This window comes from Trachurus japonicus, chromosome 4, assembly GCF_045865225.1.
Source record: "Trachurus japonicus isolate A0001 chromosome 4, Traja_1.0".
NCBI lineage: Eukaryota > Metazoa > Chordata > Actinopteri > Carangiformes > Carangidae > Trachurus > Trachurus japonicus.
The window spans coordinates 14,119,043-14,141,506 of NC_140910.1; the positions used below are offsets into that span (position 1 = coordinate 14,119,043).

Sequence of the window (22,464 nt, forward strand, 5' to 3'; positions counted from 1 at the left end):
ACTTAAATGTATACAGTTAACATTATACAATACATATAATTAATTTAGGACTAAATGTGTAGTAGAAAATATGTATCATCCCTGATATATTATATCATGTCAGTCTCGGATCAAGACAGTTCAGTATTCTGTAGCTACTCTGATTGCAGTAAGTTGCCCCACAATGTTGGATCCATTCCCAGTGTGACACATTGAGCTGCGACTGATAATAGATCACCTCTTCGCCACTCAGTGACAGGAGCTTTCTGGCCATTAAATGTGCTAAATTGACACTTTGAGCCAGTTTGGCAACCTCATAGGTCCTCCACCACCTGACCCCACATTATTGGATCCTATGGAGGAGGTCAAATGTGGGTAAACCAGGCTGCAAAGGAGGGAATGTACCACATCACAGTGGACATTGCTGAAAGTATGCCAGCGCTGATCAAATGCTTAATGTGAAGGAGTGGGTGAGTCAGCTAAGAAAATGAATAAATAAATGCAACATTTCAAGGATCTTTAAAATTTATTGGCAATTTAAGTGACAAGATACAAGCAGACACAAGACACAAGCTGGCAATTAAGTAAAAGCTGCACACAAACTCTGTAATGTATGGCACTTGCAAATTTAAATCACACTTGAACAAAGTTATCAGTTACCAGTATCAAATTATCAAGCTTCAGATAATAATATCATTAATAACAGCAAGCAAATTTCTTTCAGTATTTTGAAATGTGTTGCTTCAAAAATCAAAAGCTTCAAAAGAGATCAAAGAAAAAAAGATCAAGACTCAAATGCTGGATTCTCTCTTTCCTCCCATGATGCCACATCCGATATAATCGCTTTTCCTGTAAAGATCAAGAGATGGGATGGGGAAAAATAATCTGTGTGTGTCACAACAAAATGTTTTCAAATTGTGTGAGTATGATGTGTATGTGCAGCATTATTGTAGCTTTCACCTCGATTTTTAGGTCGTTTCAAAAGAAACAAAGCCAAACCGGCCAGTCCTATCAGGGCAAGTGGCACAACAACAGAGGCCACCCCGACTGGGCTATTCATCAGCATGGCAGTCCCACTTGGAAGAGCTTGTACAGGAAACAGAGAAATGTTCATTAATATGAGTCTTAAACTTTTCTGTCTTGTTCTCACTTTACCTTTAATTATTTTATGATGTCTATGATGTCAGTCTTTCAGTTAATAAAGAACTACCAAGCAAACACTGGCAATACACTCCTATCCCAGAGAATCAGTTTTAATGAACATTTTACCTGTGCAGTTTGGCAGACTATCACTCCAAAGCCCAGAGGAGGAGCATAGCAGTGCCTCAGTGCCATTCAAGGAGAATCCACCTGTACATGTAAAAAGACACTCCGAGCCAAAGCTGAAATTCCCCAGAGGGTGGGAGCAGTTCACAGAGAGGGGCAGAGACAAGGTAGGGACGGCCTCACACTGTACCGCTGGAAAGGACAGAAACTGTAATTAGACCAGCTGTTTGAAAACCAGAACAGCAAGACCAAAGTGGTGCATTTAAGATAATGCTGAGCACTCACGCTGGCAAGTGGGTAGATCCTGACTCCAGTCGCCTGAGTGGTTGCATGTCACAGTCGGTGTTCCCCTCAGCCAGAAACCCTCATTACATTCAAAACCACAGCGGGAGTTATAGCTGAATGGAGAGTGTGGATGGCTACAGTTCATTCTTCCTTGTTGTGGAGCTTTGGCCAGTAGGGGGCATGGACGTGCTGCAGATAAAATTAAACCATAACCACCAGCCACTGAACAAACCCCATTGTCTCAAACAAAGAATATTTTACAGACCTAACCACTAATTCCACATAATGGAAGTTAATGACATAGCTTTTCTGTTGCAGCATGTAAATACATCTATAAATGCACATAGGAACCCACATCCTAAAACACAAGCATGCAGCAGGGAATAAATGCCAATTGTTCAGAATTTGATTTATTACCCAGACAGTGGGCTGTTTCTCTGCTCCATGTGCCTACAGAGGTGCATTCAGTGTCACCTGTACCATTCAGGACAAAACCGTCCGCACAGGTAAACGTGCACCGAGAACCGAAACTGAACTCTCCATGAGGGCCAGAACAGGATACAGAGCTGTGCGGGGGAGAGCTCAGAGAAGGACATCTCTTGGCTGCAACAGACAGAAGGAGAGATCAACAAGATATATTAGGGCTTTATTGGACACACTGGAATGCAGAATCTGAGCCATGATCTTAAGAGCTCTAATATTGATTTCTAATCAACAAATAATAAAACCGGGATCTATGTTTTGTTTTGTGTTTTTTTTTTTTTTTACCCAAGCACTGTGGGGTGTCAGTGCTCCATGTGCCCTGAGAGGTGCACTCTGAGTCAGCTGGGCCCTTCAGGACAAAACCCTCCTCACAGGTTGATGTACACCGAGAACCAAAAGTGAAATTTCCATGAGGACCACGGCAGGATAAAGAACCGTGAGGGAGAGTGTTCCAGGTAGGACATCTCTTAGCTGGAATAGACATGAAAGACAGACATTTTAGAGCTGCATGTGGCCAAAGTGAACTAGAAGAGGACATGACAAGGTCTTTCAGTTACATTTGCTTGATTATGTCCTAGACCATGATCATTTATTACCCAAACAAAGTGGGACATCTCTGCTCCATTTGCCCACTGATGTGCAGTTTGTCTCAGCTGTCCCATTTAGCAGGAAACCCTCATCACAGGTTGATGTGCACTGAGAACCAAAGCTGAACTTTCCATGCGGATCTGAGCAGGAAAAGGAGCCATGACGGGGAGAGTTGAGAGTGGGGCATCTCTTAGCTGGGGAACAAATAGACAAAGAGTTTATTCAAATGTAGTCATACTATCACAACAACTACATTGAGAACTGTTCTGTTGATATCTAATGAGCAAATTACGATACAAAGATTTTTTATTGATTTTTTACCCAAACAATGTGGGATGTCTGCACTCCACGTGCCCAGAGAGGTGCAGTCAGTGTCACCTGTACCATTCAGGAGAAAACCCTCCTGACAGGCTGACGTGCACCGGGAACGAAAACTGAACTCTCCATGTGGATCGACGCAAAATAAAGAGCCATGGGCAGTAGAGTTCAGAGTGGGACATCTTTTTGCTGAGGGGCAACAGAAAGAGTCCAACAAGATATTCTTATGTTATATGATTAAGTGGTGCCAGCATCTAAGTTAACATCACAGTTAACAGTCAGGATGCCAAAATTTTGCATTTTTCTTTACCAAAGCAGTGTGAGATGTTTGCGCTCCAGGTGCCCAGAGAGGTGCACTCAGTGGTGATGGTCCCATTCAAGAGGAAACCCTCATCACAGGTTGACGTGCACTGAGAACCAAAACTGAAGGGACCATTCGGGCGAGAGCAGGATATGGAGCCATAAAGGGGAGAATCTATGGGATAGCACCTCTTAGCTTGAGGGACAACAGAAGAGGAAATTCCAGTAAGGTGCACATTTTATATACACAATTGTTGAAAAACAAGTGTTTATTTCAGAGAAATTGTGAGTGATGGGAACAGAATGTGTGGAATACAATTCATCATTTAGTCATCAGTGGCCCTACCCTGGCAGACAGGAAGTGCATGACTCCAGTTGCCATGTGAAGAACATTTTGTCATGTTTGTGCCGATCACATCAAATCCTTTTTCACATTGCACAGTGCATATTGAGCCATAGTTGTACTCTCCCAAAGGTCCTTGGCATTGCACAGAGGCATGGGGTGGGGCCTCTAGACGGTTGCATTGTACCACTGAAGTAAGAAGAAACACTATTACTCACCAGAGCAGTGGGTAGTTTTGTCTTTTTTTTTCAGAAAACTTGTGTTGCTTTCAGGGAACAAATGAATTCTCAGTCACCATGAGAATCACAAATAAGTCCCAAACCTGTGCATGTAGGTGAAGGTTTGCTCCATTTCCCTGAAGCCAGACAGGTGAGTGTACTGTCCCCAGTCAGGTAGTAGCCGTCCTGACAGGTGAAGTCACACCGGGAGCCAAAGGAGAAAGGCTCCACAGTGTCCACACATGTCACGTTGCCAGCATCAAGAAAGAGAATGGGGGAGCACTTTTTCACTGTGGTGTGAGACAGATATCACACAGTCACACTCAATGCAAATCAACATCCTTGTGTAACATACCAGTTTGAACCACTGTGCATTGTGTCTGCTTTCAAACACATAGCATGTGTTGGTGTGAATAATAACGCTGACATAATTTATAGTCAGAGAAAACAGGAACTGCCAACCTACATTAAAACATGATATTGTTTCCCCAACGCAGACATAAATAGGTGTGAAGTAAAGTGGTGACAGGTGTGACCTGCCTCTGATCTGCTGTACTGTCTGGACAGGATGTAGCTGCACTCTGAGTTCAGTAAATTATGTGCAAAAGGTAGCAGTGACAATCTATTACCAGGCGTCAAGCAATACACAAAAAATATGAATGTTCAATATTTTACATTTCTAATCAGGTTTTTTTGGTCAAAATTTCCTATTTCAAGGTAAAGATGATCACTTTACATGTACATGCTGGGACACTGGCGCTCCACTGCCCAGTGTTGTCACAACGCATCTGGCTCTCTCCACTCAGCTCATATCCTTCATCACACCTGATCTCACAGGTGGAGTTGTAGCTGTAAGGTGCAATGGGGTGGCTGCATTTCATTGCACCTCCACTGATGTTAGTGTGCTTCAGAGCTGGACACTGTTCAACTACAAGAGGAATAAATAAATAAAAAATAATGTTTTCCTTGTAACTTTGTCACCTGAAATAACAATTATTTTCACAGTGTTGTTATACAGTGGCCATACCTTGACACAGAGGAACTGGGTGGTCCCAGTGCCCACTGCTCTGGCACAACAGTTGGGGCGAGCCTAACAAGCGAAAGCCAAGTTCACAGTGGAAACCACAGGAAGAGTTGAAACGATAGGACCCATGGGGATGGGAACAGTCATGAGAACCTTTCTCTGGTTCTGGCAAGGGATTGCATGTGATTGCTAAAGATAAATAACACAAAAATCATGTTTTTTTAAAAATCTCATTTCAGAGGTCATGGCTGGTCTCAACAAAATGATGACTGTTTCACTCACCCTCCTCACAGCGCTGTCCAAAGAAACCAGGATGACACTGACAAGCATAGCTCCCCACGGTTTCCACACAGTCTGCATGGACACTGCAGGAATCCTTTGTGCAAGTTTCTACATACATACAGACAGAGATTTTAAATGCTAGAATAAGACTATAGGACTGAGTATGCATGTCCAAACAAAACAAAATTGTGAGTGCTTTACCAGAGTAGCATATTGCTCCCTTTTTACTTTGGCATTTCTCATTGTTCCACTTGGCTCTGTCTTCGTTCCTCTTAATGTAAATCTCCACACAGTCCCGATCTGCTAAGTCATCTGGCTCGCCTGTCGCCCAGTTTTGAAATTCGTTAGGCACGACCTTATTAGTTCCTTCCCAGGTCCACACTCCAGCCTCTCTGTGAAAACCTATCCAGTAATATTTTGAATAACGTGGCAGCAGGTTGTCGATGAAGTCATTCTCCTCCTGGGACTGAATGGCCACTATGTCTGTGTAGTGCTCCTGGCACCACTTACGGGCATCACACCATTCTCGTCTTGGGCTGGTGCTGTAGTTGTAGGTCCATGCCTTTGCTCCTCCACCACAGTTCAGGTCTTAGATGAAATTTAAGGACAATGAGTTTAAAGTGAACTTGTGAAGCATGTGCTGTTCATGGATTAAGAAGACTTACCTTGAGTAAAAACAATCAGCGCAACTATCAGCACCATGTGATGCAAACTTGATTCTTGAGACATCTGAAATGAAAAATGTATTTTTTTAATTTTTTAAACATAATTGTATAGGGATGTGAATTCACAGATTTTACACTCGAAGTTTACAGCTTACCATTAGGTCTGTCTTCAGCCACTCACTGTTGTTGCATGTACTCCACTTTGCTTGCGATGAATGGCAAAACGGCATAAATTGTCCTCCAATGAGTGTGGCTTACTGTAAGCTAATGACTAATTTTGTAATATCACTTACCATAACTTCCTTTCAGGAAGGGCACCACTACCGCACATGCATACACACACACACACACACACACACACACACACACACAAACACACACACACACAGGCATAATTCCATGACATTTATTAAATTTTGTTCTGATATAGAAGTAGCAGAATTACTGTAAATGCGTGTTTTGAGATTACGCACATGTTCTAATAATAATACATAACATACACACACACTTCAACATGTATTAGAGGAAATGATTAACATGTCATCTTGGCATATGCACTGTGCAGGCAGTTATAAAGGTTTATTTATGGACTGTGTACTACAAATAATATGAATAACTACATTTGGATAAATATAGATCTATTCTAATAAGTCATAAATTAGGTTCCAGTCCTCCTTTATCCGTTCACCTCACTGGATGGACTCGTCACTTCTTCAGGCTCCCTGTGAGAGACAAGCATTTTGAAACTGACATTTTGACTCCACTTTTTTTTTTAAAGTCAACATCATAAAACTTGAAGATCCCTTGTGCTGCATAAATGGGTGGAGGTGCTTTGGACAAGCAATTTCAACACTGACCTTTGTGTAAGTTTTTTTCCTGTGAGAAATGAACGGACAAAGAGATCACTAGTGTTGCAATAGGATTGCATTGTATCTTTAGGTTCTGTGGGGCATAATTGAGAAATAGTTACTTTTTCTACGTTTCATCCAGCAAAAACAGATGCAGCAGAAGGTCGACAAGGCCCCACACCCAGCCATGGCCAACAGAGCCTGTTTGTAGCCTGAGAAAAAAATAAAAAGCAGTCCCTCCAATTATTATTTAGTCCCCCCCCTCCTTGCTCTTGTCTCTCCTGTTTAATCTGTATGTATGATTGGGCTGGCTCTCATGTCCTTTCTTTTATCTTTTGTATTTTCTTTTTTTTCAGAGGACTTCTTTGACTTAGGGAAACACACACTATTTGTTGTGTACTTGTATTGTAAATGGCAATACATTATAATCTAATCTAATTTTATCTAATCTAACATTTTACTGTTGGGTTTCATAAAGTCAAAAAGTAAAGTTTTACCCTGTAAAGTGCCTGGGGATAATGTGTATTATGATTTGGCCCTGTACAAATCAAATTGAATGGAATAATAATTCTTTCTAAAACAACTCAGTACCAGTGCTACTGTTGCCCATTTTAATATTAAAAGCAGCAATAACAGTGCAATGGTTACCTTAAAAAAAGCATGAAACAAACTTTCATACAACTTTAAATGTTTACTTGTACAAGTGGGTCTTGGGCCGCTCCAGTCCCCAGTGGGACCACAGGTAACACTCTGTGAGCCTATCAGCAGGAAGCCTTGGTGGCATTTCAGTTGGCAGGTTGAGTTAAATGCCAATTTTCTTCCAGAGCAGCTAACGTCTCCATTATCAGGCGGAGGCAGATGGGGGCATTCCACAGCTGTGGGTACAAACAGTTAACGGAGGTTAGAGGGTTAGAGGTTAACAGGGGTACAGTTATGTAATGTCTTACATATACTTTCTATTGTGAAGAGGACACATTTTCTAGACTACATAAAAGCTGAGGTAAGTAATTTTGATCAGTATTCTGAACATGATCCTCATCCTGGCCTCGGGATACAAAGGAAACAGATGGAGTTGCTTATGACTGTGCTAAAAACACATGTTTTTTTCTTTTACCCAAGCAGTGTGGGAGGCCTGCACTCCATGTGCCCTGAGAGGTGCACTCTGTGTCAGCTGTCCCTTTCAGCAGAAAACCCTCCTCGCACGTTGACGTGCAGCGGGAACCAACACTGAAGTCTCCATGTGGATGAATGCAAAATAAGGAGCCATGGGCAGTAGAGTTCAGAGTGGGACATCTTTTAGCTGAGGGGTGAAGGGAGAGTGGGTGAGTCCAAATAAGTAACAAAGTAATGAGAAGTAATGTAGTGAAGAAGAGCAGTGTGAGTCAGTGAGTGAGCGAGGCTACAGGGGGCAGAGGCAGCGGACTCAGGCAGACAATAACTTTCAAAATGAAAAACAGAACAGTCCAGAAACTCACGAGTGGAACAACAAAAACAACATCAACAATTAAGAGCTGAGATTAACTAATTAATCTGCAGATTTGAGAGGATTTGCTGAGTTTGGAGGAAATTGACTATTTGCTCATTGTTCAAGCGCATATGGTTGCATGTACATATAAGGTTTAATATGTTAGCACTGGTAGATGTTGTTTAAGTATGTAAATTTTCCATTATTATCATTATCTTTGCTGTGCAAGAAAAGAAAGCTTGACAGGTGTAGTAGCAGTAAGATTATTCTAAAATAGGTAGGCTATAGATTTTTTAAAGATAATTTCAGAACATTTTTTATATGCATATACATTGAAAGAGTTATGCACTCTGAAATAATTGTATTTTAAAATGGCAAACAGTCACAGCCACCAAAAGCTTTTTCATTTTTCGTCTCACCCATTTGGCATCTGTCTCCCGTGAAGCCATCTTCACAGTCACATGTTATGTTATTTATGATCTCCTTGCATGTTCCTCTGCCACATGATGTTGCATTACATTGGGCTGTCAAGAGAAAGTATAGTACTGAAATCACTATTGTTCATTAAACTCTAACAAGTTTTAAAAACAGCTTAACTTACCTTCATAACAAACAGGGTATTTTTTATTGGAACATTTCTCATCATTCCACTTCCCTCTGTTTTTTCCTGCATTGACATAGATTTCCACACAAAACTCTGTGATGTCGTTGTTATTTGGCTCATTTTCTGCCCATGACTCATTACCAACCCATGTGCTGTTATTCCCAACCCAGGTCCATGTTTCATTCTTGTGTTTTTTGGTGATTCCAATCCAATAATATGGACTTTGGTTTTTCTCCGGCAGGAATTTGACCAGATCGTCATTCTCGCACTGGCTCTGGATTACCACCATGTCTGTGTGATTGTCCTGGCAAAACTGCCTGGCCTTGGTCCAGTTCATAGTTGTATTTGAGTAATGATATGTCCAGCACATAGTAGTTCCAACCAGTGAGCTACCTGAGAGGGGAACAAGATGACAATTCACCATCAGAAGTGAAAGGCTTAATGCCAATTTAGCAACTCTATATTCTGCCATAGTATTAAAATTTAAACTCACCAAGGAGGAGGAATAGTGTCCACTTCATTTCAGTGACCTACAGATATCAGTTGTTTGCTTGAAGAAAAAAGAAAAAGAAAATGAATACCACAATGTAAAAAAATATTGAATAAGAAAAGATTTACGAACACAGGGTTGATATTGTAGCCTGATATGTTAACAAAATGTTACTAAACATTTAACATAATCTTTCTCATTAGAAACGAAAATCACTACACCACAGTGGTACAAAGTGTTAGTGGCCCGACCAGGGATCAGTGTCAGGCTTTTATATTTCTGTTCTGGCGGTACAATCCCACATTATCATACAATCCCTGGATGTTTACTGTACAGAGTGAATGTATGTGATGAAGGACTGGTTTAATGAGTTATTATACAGAAACCAATTTTGGGGGAAATGCTACTTTCTTTTGGTAAAGGTGGGATCAGGGAAAGATTACTCACTCATGCATGAAAAAAAAAATATCTATGAAAGGGAATATGAACCAAAAAAACCCAGAAAACTATTTAGATGGAACTTATTTTATTCTTATTACTGTAATTTGAAAAATACAGGACCTGTAAAATCCTGAAATCCTCATTGTGTGAATGAACTGACATGTATTTATGGAAAGACCCTCTTAAATGTATGACATGAAGGGCTGCTTTACACACACAAGAACAGCTAAGAGAACAAAAAACCGAGGCTTCAACCTGTCGCTTGGTCATAGCTACAGGATCAAATTCAAGTCCTTCAGGTCAAGACTCACAATTGTGCAGACAAAGAGAGAAACATAATCATCTCTCTCTGGACACTTAGATTAATGAGCTGTCATCTACAGTAACGTGGTGTAGTGTGTGTGTGTGTGTGTGTGTGTGTGTTGGACTTTGACAATAAACATCCTAACATCCTAGTTTCAGATGTTTCAAATTACCTGCAAAACCTCAGCCTGCCCACTGACGTTACCGTGGCCGTGCTTAGTTTTTTACTATGCGACATACTGTACATGAGGGATACATTTGTATGGGAGAAAGGGGTCTACTGTACCAACCCTGCAAACTCCTTCCATTTAAGACAAAACTGTACCTGATATTGGCAAAATCTTTATATGGAACTGTAGACCTTACTGAACATGTAGGCTACATGTCATTTTGGTGTTTCTAGAGTGACGAAAAAAGAAAATTGTGGAAATGTTAGCGAGTTAAAAATAATGGGCAGCTGGGTGGGACTACGGTAGCATCACCCAGAGGCTCAAAGTTCAAATTCTGTAAGTCTCTCTGCTTTTTTAAGCACATTTTCTGAGACGATAAGATTGTCCACATGGTAATCAGATTTTTTTTGCTGGGAAATGTATTGTGAGGTGTTAAGGAGGAGCTACAGAGATTTTTTTCAGATAAGATTTAGACTTTCTCGTACTCTAGCAATGATATCACCCACTCCCGAATATTCTCCAATACAGAATGTCCATTATGAAATCAAAATTTGTCTGAAATGATTATGAACTGAACAATGATTAAAAAAAAACAAAAAAAAACAATGGTAGAAGATATGAAAAAGTTGAACAGAAAATGAATAGTTGAATTTTTAAGTATAGCCTAGTTGAAGTTGCAGGAGGATTAAGTTTTGACAAGTTTGAACATCTTCTCCATTGGAATCTATTGTAAAAAAAGAAAAAAAAAAAAAGATGCAGAAAATGGGGGCTATTGTAACAATTAATAATATAATATGAAATAATCATAAGGTTTTGATATGAATTGTTTTGATCATACAAAGAATGTAGAAGTAGTTAGACTCTGAAAGAGTGTACGTCAGAATGATGAAAGAGAAGAATAAAGTTTTAATTAGTGTGTTGAATGCCTCCAGCATTCACACTAACAGGTTGGCTCACCTTGGGCTCAGTCACTCCTCTCTCAGCTAAACTCCAAGTGTTCGTAGCAGACAGCTGTCCAGATGTGTGAGTGCAAATTTTAGAATAGCCTACGTGGGTCTGACTGGAGTCAGTCGCCAGTCAAGAATATGAAGGTAGATGTGCAAAATCACCCAAATTCACAATAATTGCCACTTCAAGGATCGGGGAGGAGAGATTGTTTTTCTATACTTCCCACTCATTCAGCTTTGGCAGTGGGCAAAAACACTTAGGCAGCAAGCCAAAGTCTTATAATGATGGAGAAAACCCTGAAATGAGCATTTTCAGTATCCTACACAGATGTTTTTTAGTGATACAGCTACTTTGCATCCGGACCGGTGATGAATCCAAGTTAACATAGAAACAGAGGGCCCACACTGTCGCCTCCAGTCTGATGTAAGATATCAGATTTATTTCTGTTCTCACTTAAGTGCTGACACAGAAGTCTCTAAACTCATTGAGGCAAACAATGGTGATGATCTGACGCCTTGCATATCTTGCACTATTCTGCTCTGTCCTGGGCCCTATAATGGAATGACAAGAGGTCGTGTTGTATTTGTAAATGGGTCTTCCTGGTCTCCTGAATAAACACATGATGCCCTGCATTATCAGGGTTAATGTCACTGCTCAAAGTGTGAGAACATTGTTTGAATTGTGTGTGGACTTCATGGCTTGACCTTTGTGAACCAGCATTGTTACACAGCAATAACCTATCTTAAATATATCTTTCTGAACAGGATATATATGTCATCACACTGGAAGATGCATGAAACAACCAAAAGCAAATGATGGTTTGAAGTTTTATTATGAATAAACGTCAGCACTGCTTCAAACATACATAAATACCAGTGAACATTTCAAATGCATTAAACATCAAGTAAATAAATAGCATATAAATACAGAAATTAATATATTGAATTTTTTCACAGTTCTGCAATAACATGGCTTCCACCCACAATATTATGCGGTATTTACATTGGATAGAGCCATGCACCTTTCCAGCATTTTCATAAACCTGTTGAACAATATGTTCCATATCAAACTCCCTCAGGGAGGAAATATATATGCTTGAACAACATTAAACTGAAAATAAATGATATTTCTAGATGAAAATTCAACAAAAGCATGATGCAGCCATTAAATGCAAAGGTGTAAAAGAAAACATTTTCTTACATCATTGACATTGCTGACATACTGGGTTTTCCTATCAACAAGAAGTCATTGTCTAGCCACACACTTATGTTTTAGATTTACTATATATAGTTGCTTCTGGAGATTATCACAGTTTTATATGAGGCTGTCAGTGCTGTTTTTGTAGACCTGTGGTGGAGCCTCTATGTCAGAGTTGCTGTAAGGAAAGAAAAAAAAGAGAATGAGCACTGAAATTCAAAATGTTTTTCAAAATAATCTATGATTGAAGAAAAGTGAAAGCTTATCTCACCTATTCAGCTCAAACTTGTTTGCCTTGTTCTTCAGTTTTCTCAGGACCCACATGGCAACAGACAGACCACTTAACAAAGCGCCTCCTGTGGCCACACCAGACACGATGGCAGTAGCCTCAGACGGGGACACTGTGGAAACATAATCAAATGTCAATTATTTGACACTTAAAAGGCAAAGTTGCATTTAAATATTTGAATCATCCAAATTTCTTATAACATTTCTTGTTTTCTTTGTTTTACCTTGGCAGATGGGTCTCTCTTCCGTCCAGTTGCCGTGATGATCACAAGTCAGCAGCTCATGCCCATCTAATGAGTAATCTTGACTGCATGTGAAGGAGCACTGAGAGCTGAATTCTGGCTGATTGTCTGAGCAGTTGATGTGACCGTTTTCAGGAGCTTCAAGCAATGGGCAACGTACAGCTGAAAAGAGAGCAAGAATGTAGATCTTAAACATCACATATAAATCATGAGAAACAAAATCAGAGTGTGAATAGGCTATGACAAAGCTATTATGTAGTTTTGTATTTACAGATTTGTGAGAATGTGGTATTATCACAAAAGCACAGAATGAGAAAAGTATTATAAGGATTAAGATGGTTTTCATTATATTCAAAGTGTGCCCTCACCTTCACAGTGTGGCATTCTCCCACTCCACTCAGCTGCTGATGTGCATGTCACATCGCTCTCTCCCACCAGCCGGTAGCCTGAGGCACAGCTGAAGCTGCAGGTGTTTCCATAGATGAACCTCATATCCTCATCTCCACAGTTGACAGAACCATGTTCTAGTACCTCAATAGGAGTGCACTGGACAGCTGCAAAATAGAGGGGGAACAGTAGAGGTCAACACCTGTAGTGGAATGGGGACTATAAATGCTGCAAGGTAAAGACATAAAACATTTGTGCGTACCAACACAAGTTGGCTGTGGGGCATTCCAGCTTCCTGATGCTTCACATTGCAGAGTGTTAGATGGAGACCCAGTTAGTTCAAAGCCTTCATCACAAGAAAATACACGGGTGGACTGGTAGCTGGAGGGACCCAGAGGATCAGATGGCTCCATGGATCCTCTTGCTGGACGTGACAACTCTGGACACTGAACCACTGTGGATGAAAGGACCATCAAAAACACATTAAAGTATGTCCCACCACTGAGAACATAAAACTGTTCCTCTGAATTTAGCTACTTGAAATCAAACCATTGGAATACATGTGATATGCTTGCATACCTTTGCAGGTAGGTGTGGATGTATTCCACTGCCCATCCTCAGAGCACTGAATGGTGTGCTCTCCCTGCAGTTCAAAACCTGCTTCACAGCTGAAGCTGCAGGTGGAGCCTGGGCTATGATCAGTAGATGATGTGCTGCACTTGGAGATCAGGTAAGCATTTCCCTTTGGATTTTGGCAAGTGATGGCTATCACAGGGGGGGGGGGGGGACACAAAACAAGTAACATTTAGCATGTTTGTCAGAAAGGCACAGAATGAGAAAACCTTATAGGCATAAAGATGGTTTCCATTGTATTTAAAGTTTGCCCTCACCTTCACAGTGTGGCATTCTCCCACTCCACTCAGCTGCTGATGTGCATGTCACATCGCTCTCTCCCACCAGCCGGTAGCCTGAGGCACAGCTGAAGCTGCAGGTGTTTCCGTAGATGAACCTCATACCCTCATCTCCGCAGTTGACAGAGCCATGTTCTAGTTCCTCAATAGGAGCGCACTGGACGGCTGCAAAACAGAGGGGGAACAGTAGAGGTCAACAGCTGAAGTGGAATGTAGACAAAGATGCTACAAGGTAAAAACATAAAACATTTGTGCGTACCAACACAAGTTGGCTGTGGGGCATTCCAGCTCCCCGACTCTTCACATTGCAGAGTGTTAGATGGAGACCCAGTTAGTTCAAAGCCTTCATCACAAGAAAATACACGAGTGGACTGGTAGCTGGAGGGACCCAGAGGATCAGTGGAGTTCATGGATCCTCTTGCTGGACGTGACAACTCTGGACACTGAACCACTGTGGAAGAAAGGACCATCAAAAACACATTATAGGTATGTCCCATCACTGAGAACATAAAACTGTTCTTCTGATTTTAGCTACTTGAAATCAAAGTTTCTCAATTTGTCTCAACTCACGTTCACATGTGGGAGGCTGTGCTGACCACTCTTTTGAGGCTGTGCATCTCAGGGGTGTTGGCTCACTCAGCTTGTATCCTTTCTCACAGGAATACTTGCACGAAGAGTTGTAGGAAAAATCACCATACTGATGAGTGCAAGTGAAATTTCCATTAACTGGCTCAGTCACCTCATCTTTGTCGCACTTAACAACTGCAAGCAAAGAAAACAAGAGGATTAGATGTCAAGTCCTGTCTGTATGTGACTTACAGTGAGGTGAACAAGTAATGATCATAGCGTTTCTTACCATGCTCACACCTCTCTCCATAAAAGCCTTCAAAACAAGAACACATGTGGCTGTTGATGGTTTCGACACATTCTCCATAGACGCATGAGTCACTCTTACAGGCAGCTGGGGGAGAGAAGAAGAGATTCTTTCTTTCTAACTTTTCAGGAACACCATTAGAACATAATTTGAAACAATTTAATCTCTGGACTTCCTAATTCTGAGCAAGACTTCTAAAAACTAAGGCATCTTAAATCAGCAGCTGCTGAAACTTTAGCTCACCTGTGTAGCAGAGAGCTGTCTTCAACTTGTTGCACCATTCATCGTTCCACTTGCCAGGCTCCGTATCCCTTTTGATGTACATTTCCACGCAGTCTTCACTAACTCCTGTGTTTTGTCCATTCTTGCCATTGTTTGGTTCACCCCTTGCCCAGTTGGTTGCTTCTGCTGTCAGAGCCTTGTTGGTGCCGACCCAGGTCCAGATGTTATTTATCTTGCGGATCCCGATCCAGTAGTAGCCGGCTTTCTTTAGTAGAAAGGTGTTGAGATGCTGAATCTCATCCTGGTTCTGGATGGCAACCATGTCCGTGTAGTGCTTCTGGCACCAGGCTCTAGCGTCCTGCCAGGTCATGGTGTTGCTAGAGTTGTAGTAAGACCAGCACTCTACACTGGTCCACATGCACAGCACTGAGGATAGAGGACAGATCATATATATAAGAGGAAGGAAGAGTTTGGGAAAAGTAACATTTGATAAAGAAAATCTTTAAAGTGGGAAACTAAAGGCTCGTTGCAGTCACATACTTGAGAAAAGAAGTGTCAAGTTGATCCATGAGTTCTTAGATCCACGGGTCTGAGGTAATCCAGAGCAGAACTCCTACAAAAATGATGTGAAAAAGGATAAATTGATACATTGATCATCATGGACTAAAACTAAAGAATACAGTAATTTACATGAAATGCAACTGCATTTACAGTGATGCCTTCATACTCACCATTTTTAGTTGTCTGTGTAATAACCTAGAGAAGAATCTTAGTATAGTCTGCGTGTATCAGAGGATGAGACAATTCTGAGCTTGGTGTGCTGAGGGAGCCACTTTTAAAGCATCTCAGAGAGCAGGGGAGGTTCACATAACAATAGGGTTTTTCTTTGGAAATTCCCACAGCCGCTTCACTACACCTACACCCCACAAGGGGGGCTTGGACACTTTCCCTCTTGGTTTTGATGTCCTTACTATAAAGCCAATAATCCTTTGTTTTAGATGGAATTTCCTGCTTATAATACTATTATCATCATCACTGTCTCTAGTGGAAAATGAGTGCTGCATTTAAGTAAACTTTGAGTTTTACTTGAGTATTTCTTTTTTTGGCTACTGCTAATACTTTCACTACACGTTCAATGTATTTACTATTACTTTTTCCTGGTAGTTATAATTAGTCCCTTTACTTAGGCAAAAAAATATACATGGCAAATATGGCAATGTGCTGACAGTCTATTACTGCAAAATTTAGCACATGAAGCACAGACAAAATAAATAAATGCCCAATTAAGAGCTCACATTTTCTGGGAAGGATCATATCACAAAACACACATATATGTGTCAAATGAAAAGTAATTAAGGGGGGGAAGTTGCAGTCTTGGAAACTGTGAAATCCTGTGAGCTGATAAAGTGCTTGAGAACTACCTCCAAAATTATTCACACTGTGTCTCTCTATTTAGGTTTTAAACTTACAGAGTGTTTTCTTTTTCACAGCTAATGGGACTCTATTGTGTCTGTAAATTAATTTGGAGTGTGATTCAGTGAGAATGATTCAGTCTGGATGTGTTAGATGTACATGTTGTTCCAACAGACAATGAAAAGACTGGAACTTACTTTTGACAGTTCTGAAAAATAAAACCAATTGACATGTCGTGTCAAAGGATGTGCTCATCAAAAGACGAGAGGTAGGAAAAACACAATGCTGAGGCTGCTAACAACATTTTTTACTGGTCTTTTTTATGAGTGTCCAGAGACAGGAAATGTGTGGTGCGAGAGCAGAGGCGCCTGCCGGCTGCATCAGTTTCTAGAAGTGATAGTTCATATCCTTCCTTTTTGACCTGCACAAGCACAAGACACAACTGCTGCTGTGTGACACCTCTTAACCTCCACCCTTTCCCTGAAAAATAATACAAACTCTATAATTAACTCGTACAGAACAAGACTCAAGGGAAAGACTCAATTCCAGGTTTAGTGAATTTAACCCACACCCTCCTCCTAACATTAATTAAGCAATTGGTAGATCTGCAGAAGTAGTATGGATGATAGGCTACTACAACTATGACATTACGACAAGACAAAAAGTATTTGTGTAGGCTACAGAATAATATAAAAAACTGGGTAGGCTAATCCATTTTTGCATGAGCACTGTTTGAGCACTGTTTGTTTCCATTTACAATCATAAACCATTCACTAACTCTGTCTCCACTGTCTTATTTGCCATTTTAAAGGAAGAAACTCTTTCCTGTGGAGTGGTTTGTGACAATCCAGTGAACTTTGGAGGGTTTTTGTTATGTTTTTTGGCTCCACATTAAAGGCTGCAGGAAGGATTACAGGCTCCAGAGATCATTCAGCGACTAAGGGTTCAAGCACTTACGGCAAAACATCCATCCGGCTGTCTTCTGAAGTAGGCTAGTGTTGGACTAAAAACTGCGTCAGAACCAACTCTGACCTATAAACACCCGTTTTTCTGCGTGCCTAGATGTCAAATCAAATAAAAGAATAAAAAAAAAACTCTGAAAGTTGAATAAAAATGATATGACAACATTGCTGGTCTCTTCTCTCTTTTGCATAAACTGGGTATAAACTGCAGTGCAATCGACTGCTTAATTTCAGGCATATTTCAGGGTTTGAGGACAAATTCAAACAGTTTCGTGTCGCTGCCACTAGGAGACGCGAGCGTGCGAACAAGCTGCAAATGATCTGTCCCTTTAAGACAGGAAATAGACGTCCTGATCGCACCATGTTGTTGTCTGTCGTCGGTACAGGTCGTCTAGCCGTCTATGGTCTCAGACGGACGGTCTCCGGTGTGCTGACTAAAGCTACAATGGCAGACGCTCTGGCAAAAATCCCCGACGTGGAGATTGATCCAGAGGGAACATTTAAGTACATACTGGTCAGAGTGAAAGTGAAAGATGGCGATGCCCACAAAGATATTGTCCGAGGCACAAAAAGTGCAGAGTATCACAGTAAGTTTGTAACTGCAGTTTGCTACTGAGCAGCGTCAGGTGCGTCAGTTCAGTGTGCAAGCCAGAACTTATATATTTGCGCAGTCTGCAGCAGTGTGGGCTGATTTGACCCAACCACTTATATGCGCTCCTTGCAAACATCCATAAATGCTGCACAGACCAGGCAGATGTAAGACTTGCTAATCTTCATGTCTTCCTTGATCTGCTCATTGCATTAAAAAAAAACCAAACAACCCTGAAGGCTGTGATGACAAAGTAACTTTGAACTTTGAACAAAACCGTCCTACTGAAAATAAACAAGATTGTATCTTCTGACTTGAATTATCTGCAGATCACATATTTGAGAAGGTCAGCCCAGCTGTGGAGGCTTTGGGGATGGAGTGTAAATGTCTTGGAGGTGGGAAGATAGAGCACAACAGCCAAGAGAAAAAACTGAGGGTGTTTGGAGAGTCAACTGTAAGTGCATTCCTTTTTGGCAGGACATTAAGAGAAATGAAAATAGTGATAAAAGTATGTGATTATACACTACTCATGGTTTCTACCTCATTTTCAGGGCTTTGGCAAAGCAGACCACTCTGTGTCTGTAGAGAAGTTGAAGAGTGCCTACAGCAACTATGAAATCACCTGTTCTGATGACAAAAAATAGAGTTTAAAGCTGCATCATGCCTGCTGTTATTTATCACTTCTAAAAAAGAACAATAAGAAAAACACAGTAATGTTTTGACTTATTTGACTCAGCCTCTGTACAACCATTCAAATACACCAGTCTGCATTTAACTTTCTGTGTTTGGATTCCTTGAATTTGGGACTGAATGAGTCAGTTTTACTTTTAGTTTTATAAATGGGTTTTATAAGAATTAGCGGCCGAGTGCCAAGCGTAAAGTCCATACCGGAACGGGTGAGTCAGTTGGAATCATGAACATTTCCTGTTACCATGAGGGAAAGTCTCTTGTGGATGTAGACTGATAAGGACTTCCACTTGTTCCACGACAAACTCACAAAATTTCACTGCTCTCCACCGATAAAAACGATAGAATAATAAATAAAAGCCAAGGACCTTGAAATCAGAGACAATATAATGAAAACGATATTAGCTACAGAATGATTAAGGCCAATGTAGAAATTAAAACAATGCTCCAGGCTGTTGAAACAAACTTTCCATTTTTTGTACTGCATAAAAATCCCCTGGAACGTGAGATGTAGCGCAAAAAAAAAAAAAAAATGCTGAACTTTCACTATCTCATGAGAAAACAAGCCAAAGCCAATATTGTGGCTTTATGTGACTGTACTTGGGTGCTTTGACCATGAAAACATGTTTGCATTTAGCAGTTGTTTTTGAGACATTTGAGTATAGTAAGTATCTCTAAAATTATTAAGAACTGTCACATGGGAACCATGAATGTCTGCAGAGGAGAAGACAAAGCAACAAATGTAGGATTCATCCTCTAGGCACCATTAATATTTATCTGTAATTTAATACCATAACAGTTGTTGGGATTGGGAAGTGAATGGAATAATCAATTCTCCTAAAATGCAAATGTCATGAGAAAGATCATATTCACACTATATTTTCACTTTTTCCAAAAGTGTGATAATCACAAATCAGAAAGCCTGCACTGTAGGGATGTCACGATTATAGATTTTCTTGGTATGATTATTGTCAGAGAAATAATCACGGTATTACGATTATCATGATTGTTATGCAATTAATTTCACAACACTATGAATATGTAAAATCAAATATAGTCAAAATATTTACACAAAATATTTAAGTAGCCTATCTATTAAAGGGACATTGTATAGGGATTACTCCCATCTAGCGTTGCGGTTGTATATCGTAAGCAACTCAATCATATTTTTCGTGCAGCAGAATGTGAAATTGGGCAGACGGCAGACGGACAACAGCTGCTGCACATAACGGCATAAACAAGCCTCTATGTAAACAAGTAGTCCGTCAGCACGAGGCAAAACAATACACGTGACAATATGTTGCCATGGCGATGTCGTATTGTTTACGTATTGTTTGTTTTAATATAGGACCAATTATTAATCCCCAAGGGGAAGTGTTTGAAATATTCAAGTCGTTAATTGTCATCTATACCAAATGTTGAACTTTATTTTAATCGGTTTTTTTTTATTACAACTGACACGCAAACATTTAAATACCTACCAATTCAGTGTTACGTTAGGTAAATGGACTGGTATCTGTGCATTTACCTTTACTGCCGATATGGTTCCAACACAATTATTTTTGGAAAGTGACGGTATGAGTCTTTACAATTAATTAATTGTGGTGTTTAATACCGCGATTAATTGTGAAAACAAGTAATCGTGACATCCCTACTGCACTGTCATCTGTGTTGTCAGTATGCTGATACCTCAGACAGTGATTTGCTTCCTTTTATAAGAGTCAGTCTGGGATTACATGAAGACATCACAACAGTCTAAATCCACACAGGAACTGAGGCAAAATGAACTGTATGAATAACTAACTTGCTAAATTCCTTTAAAAACTGTCCCAAAGTGGAGAAATGGTGCTGTTAGAAATTAGCAGGGTGGTGACAACAAAAACTGACTTGATTTATTTACTTCACTTTGCATAAAGTTTGATGATTAAAAAAACCCTAACACTTGGACATTATCAGTGAATTGCTTTACATTGAGATCCTAAAACTCTTGCACAGTGTGTTGCGTTCTAGTATTCCCATGAAAGTATCTACAGTATCTACATCCTTTTCCTATGGATTTTCCCGCTTGAGGCTGACTCTTTAAATAAACTTGCTCTTAGTTTCATTTTATCTTTTGACTCACCATCCTGATGAGTTACAAAGAAAACGGTTAGAGGAAGACTGGCACACACGTCTGCAAACGGAACATAATTAGCTGCAGCCGCTGACACACAGGAGAACTCTGTTAGCCTTGACCTCCTCAGCAGACTTAACATAGACACTGTTGCTGACTGAAAACTTGGCAGTTACTCTGTAGCTGCAAAAAACAGAAATCATTTTCCCTCCTCCAAGTGCGGAGCCAGTTTCCTGATAGCAGATAACCTTTAATTATCTGTAATCAGTGAGGTCAGCATGGAGGGGGAGAAGTGTTAAACTGTATTAGACTCAACCCACTTCTTGTAATGTGCATCATTTACAGTTAGTGCTTAATGATGTCTATCTTTTTCATTAGAAACATTAGACGCGCCCATGACCAAACATTTGTCTGTTTCATAATGAGGCCTTCACTGCAAACTTTACAATCCCTCCGATCATAGTCTATCAAATAACCTTGTCTTTAATTTGTACAAAACTTTAATCCAGAATTTACAGTGTGTTGTGTATTTTTTGTCAAGTACAAATATTTAAGGATCTAAATAGAGATAAGTATCAGTGTGGAGTCCTGTTTTCTAAACAAGAAGTTGGTCGTTTCCTGCAGCGGCAGCAGCTAACACCTAAAGCTGTTGGAAAACAAAGGCACCGTAGCAGAAGCGTGATGCTTTACTTCAGTGCACAAGATCTTATCAGTAAAACAATACTGAATAGACTCAGACACTTTATGGAGTAGGTCAGGTCAGTCAATAGAAACTGCAGATATTCCCCTTCCCGTAACTTCTCTATTTACCATCTAAACATTCCTGACATCTCAGTCATTTACTGTAAGGTATGCAATCAGAAGTTAACATACACCTCAGAAAAAGACAGAAGCTTTTCTTTCTCCATGTCTGACAGTGAATATGCTTGATTAACTTCAAGCTATTGTACAAACCATAGAACTGGGAAATGATGATCCATTTGATCACTTCTTATCGATTTAAGACAGTGTGAGTCATCTGGTCAGAATGGATGAGCATCTTCGTGTGGAATTTCTCAGTAAAAGACGCGCTTTTCTCACCAAGGGGGAGCATGAGTTGAGAAAAGCTTAAACACTTCCAACTGCAGAACTTTGCAATAAGGCTATTAACCTCAGCCTCAGGTGGCTATATATTAATGTCATTATAGGCATATAGAATTGTCTTTATTTTATTAAATGTCATATTGTTATTACCAGAGTATAAGTGCATTTTTCCCTCTTCAACCCCCATGAATAAATCTCTTTGTTTATTAATGAAACCGTATATGCTCCACACACATTTATGGAGGCCAGTCACTACATATTTATAGTGTTTAACACCATTGTAGTTAAAAAATATTCCGACAGCAGCATAATGTATTGTGACTTTGGCCTGTAGTTTAATTGTTTCCTCATCATCATTATCATATTTGTTATGTGAATACCCTATGAGAGTAATCAAATATACATCTAATTAAAAGCAGTGTTTAATTTAATTTTCAATAAATGGGGCATGGATAAATATAAACCCTCTTTTCACC

At 40.2% G+C, this 22,464-nt stretch overlaps 4 protein-coding genes across 7 annotated transcripts; 1 reads left to right on the forward strand and 3 right to left on the reverse strand.

Annotated features, from left to right (window-relative positions):
* Nucleotides 1-522: 522 nt before the first annotated feature.
* selp (selectin P) lies at nt 523-6,001 on the reverse strand. Of its 2 annotated transcripts, XM_085774161.1 has the most exons (17): nt 5,907-6,001; nt 5,752-5,815; nt 5,288-5,674; nt 5,087-5,194; nt 4,808-4,993; nt 4,517-4,708; nt 3,885-4,070; nt 3,566-3,751; nt 3,230-3,415; nt 2,923-3,108; nt 2,610-2,795; nt 2,299-2,484; nt 1,948-2,133; nt 1,531-1,719; nt 1,249-1,437; nt 940-1,065; nt 523-828 (listed from the first exon to the last, which is right to left on the reverse strand). In XM_085774161.1, exons 1-17 carry the CDS (start codon nt 5,979-5,981, stop codon nt 764-766), a joined length of 2,883 nt encoding a protein of 960 aa, XP_085630287.1. In that variant the 5' UTR covers nt 5,982-6,001; the 3' UTR covers nt 523-763. The 2 variants fall into 2 exon arrangements, with proteins under 2 accessions (XP_085630287.1, XP_085630288.1); XM_085774162.1 differs by lacking the exons at nt 2,610-2,795; nt 2,923-3,108; nt 3,230-3,415.
* Nucleotides 6,002-6,627: 626 nt separating this feature from the next.
* Nucleotides 6,628-9,342, reverse strand: LOC146988626 (L-selectin-like). Its single transcript, XM_085774166.1, has 6 exons — nt 9,162-9,342; nt 8,666-9,061; nt 8,484-8,588; nt 7,714-7,899; nt 7,295-7,474; nt 6,628-6,811 (listed from the first exon to the last, which is right to left on the reverse strand). The coding sequence occupies exons 1-6, from the start codon at nt 9,187-9,189 to the stop codon at nt 6,687-6,689; spliced, it is 1,020 nt and encodes a 339-aa protein (XP_085630292.1). The 5' UTR covers nt 9,190-9,342; the 3' UTR covers nt 6,628-6,686.
* Nucleotides 9,343-11,833: 2,491 nt separating this feature from the next.
* Nucleotides 11,834-15,943, reverse strand: LOC146988627 (E-selectin-like). Of its 3 annotated transcripts, none has more exons than XM_085774163.1 (13): nt 15,873-15,943; nt 15,682-15,754; nt 15,163-15,567; nt 14,902-15,006; nt 14,616-14,807; nt 14,305-14,496; nt 14,025-14,210; nt 13,714-13,899; nt 13,397-13,588; nt 13,116-13,301; nt 12,730-12,909; nt 12,489-12,618; nt 11,834-12,395 (listed from the first exon to the last, which is right to left on the reverse strand). In XM_085774163.1, exons 1-13 carry the CDS (start codon nt 15,873-15,875, stop codon nt 12,335-12,337), a joined length of 2,091 nt encoding a protein of 696 aa, XP_085630289.1. In that variant the 5' UTR covers nt 15,876-15,943; the 3' UTR covers nt 11,834-12,334. The 3 variants fall into 3 exon arrangements, with proteins under 3 accessions (XP_085630289.1, XP_085630290.1, XP_085630291.1); XM_085774164.1 differs by having other exon boundaries at nt 15,682-15,751; nt 15,869-15,943; XM_085774165.1 differs by lacking the exon at nt 13,714-13,899.
* Nucleotides 15,944-17,872: 1,929 nt separating this feature from the next.
* LOC146988628 (14 kDa phosphohistidine phosphatase) lies at nt 17,873-18,880 on the forward strand. Its single transcript, XM_085774168.1, has 3 exons — nt 17,873-18,103; nt 18,435-18,559; nt 18,657-18,880. The coding sequence occupies exons 1-3, from the start codon at nt 17,878-17,880 to the stop codon at nt 18,747-18,749; spliced, it is 444 nt and encodes a 147-aa protein (XP_085630294.1). The 5' UTR covers nt 17,873-17,877; the 3' UTR covers nt 18,750-18,880.
* Nucleotides 18,881-22,464: the final 3,584 nt, after the last annotated feature.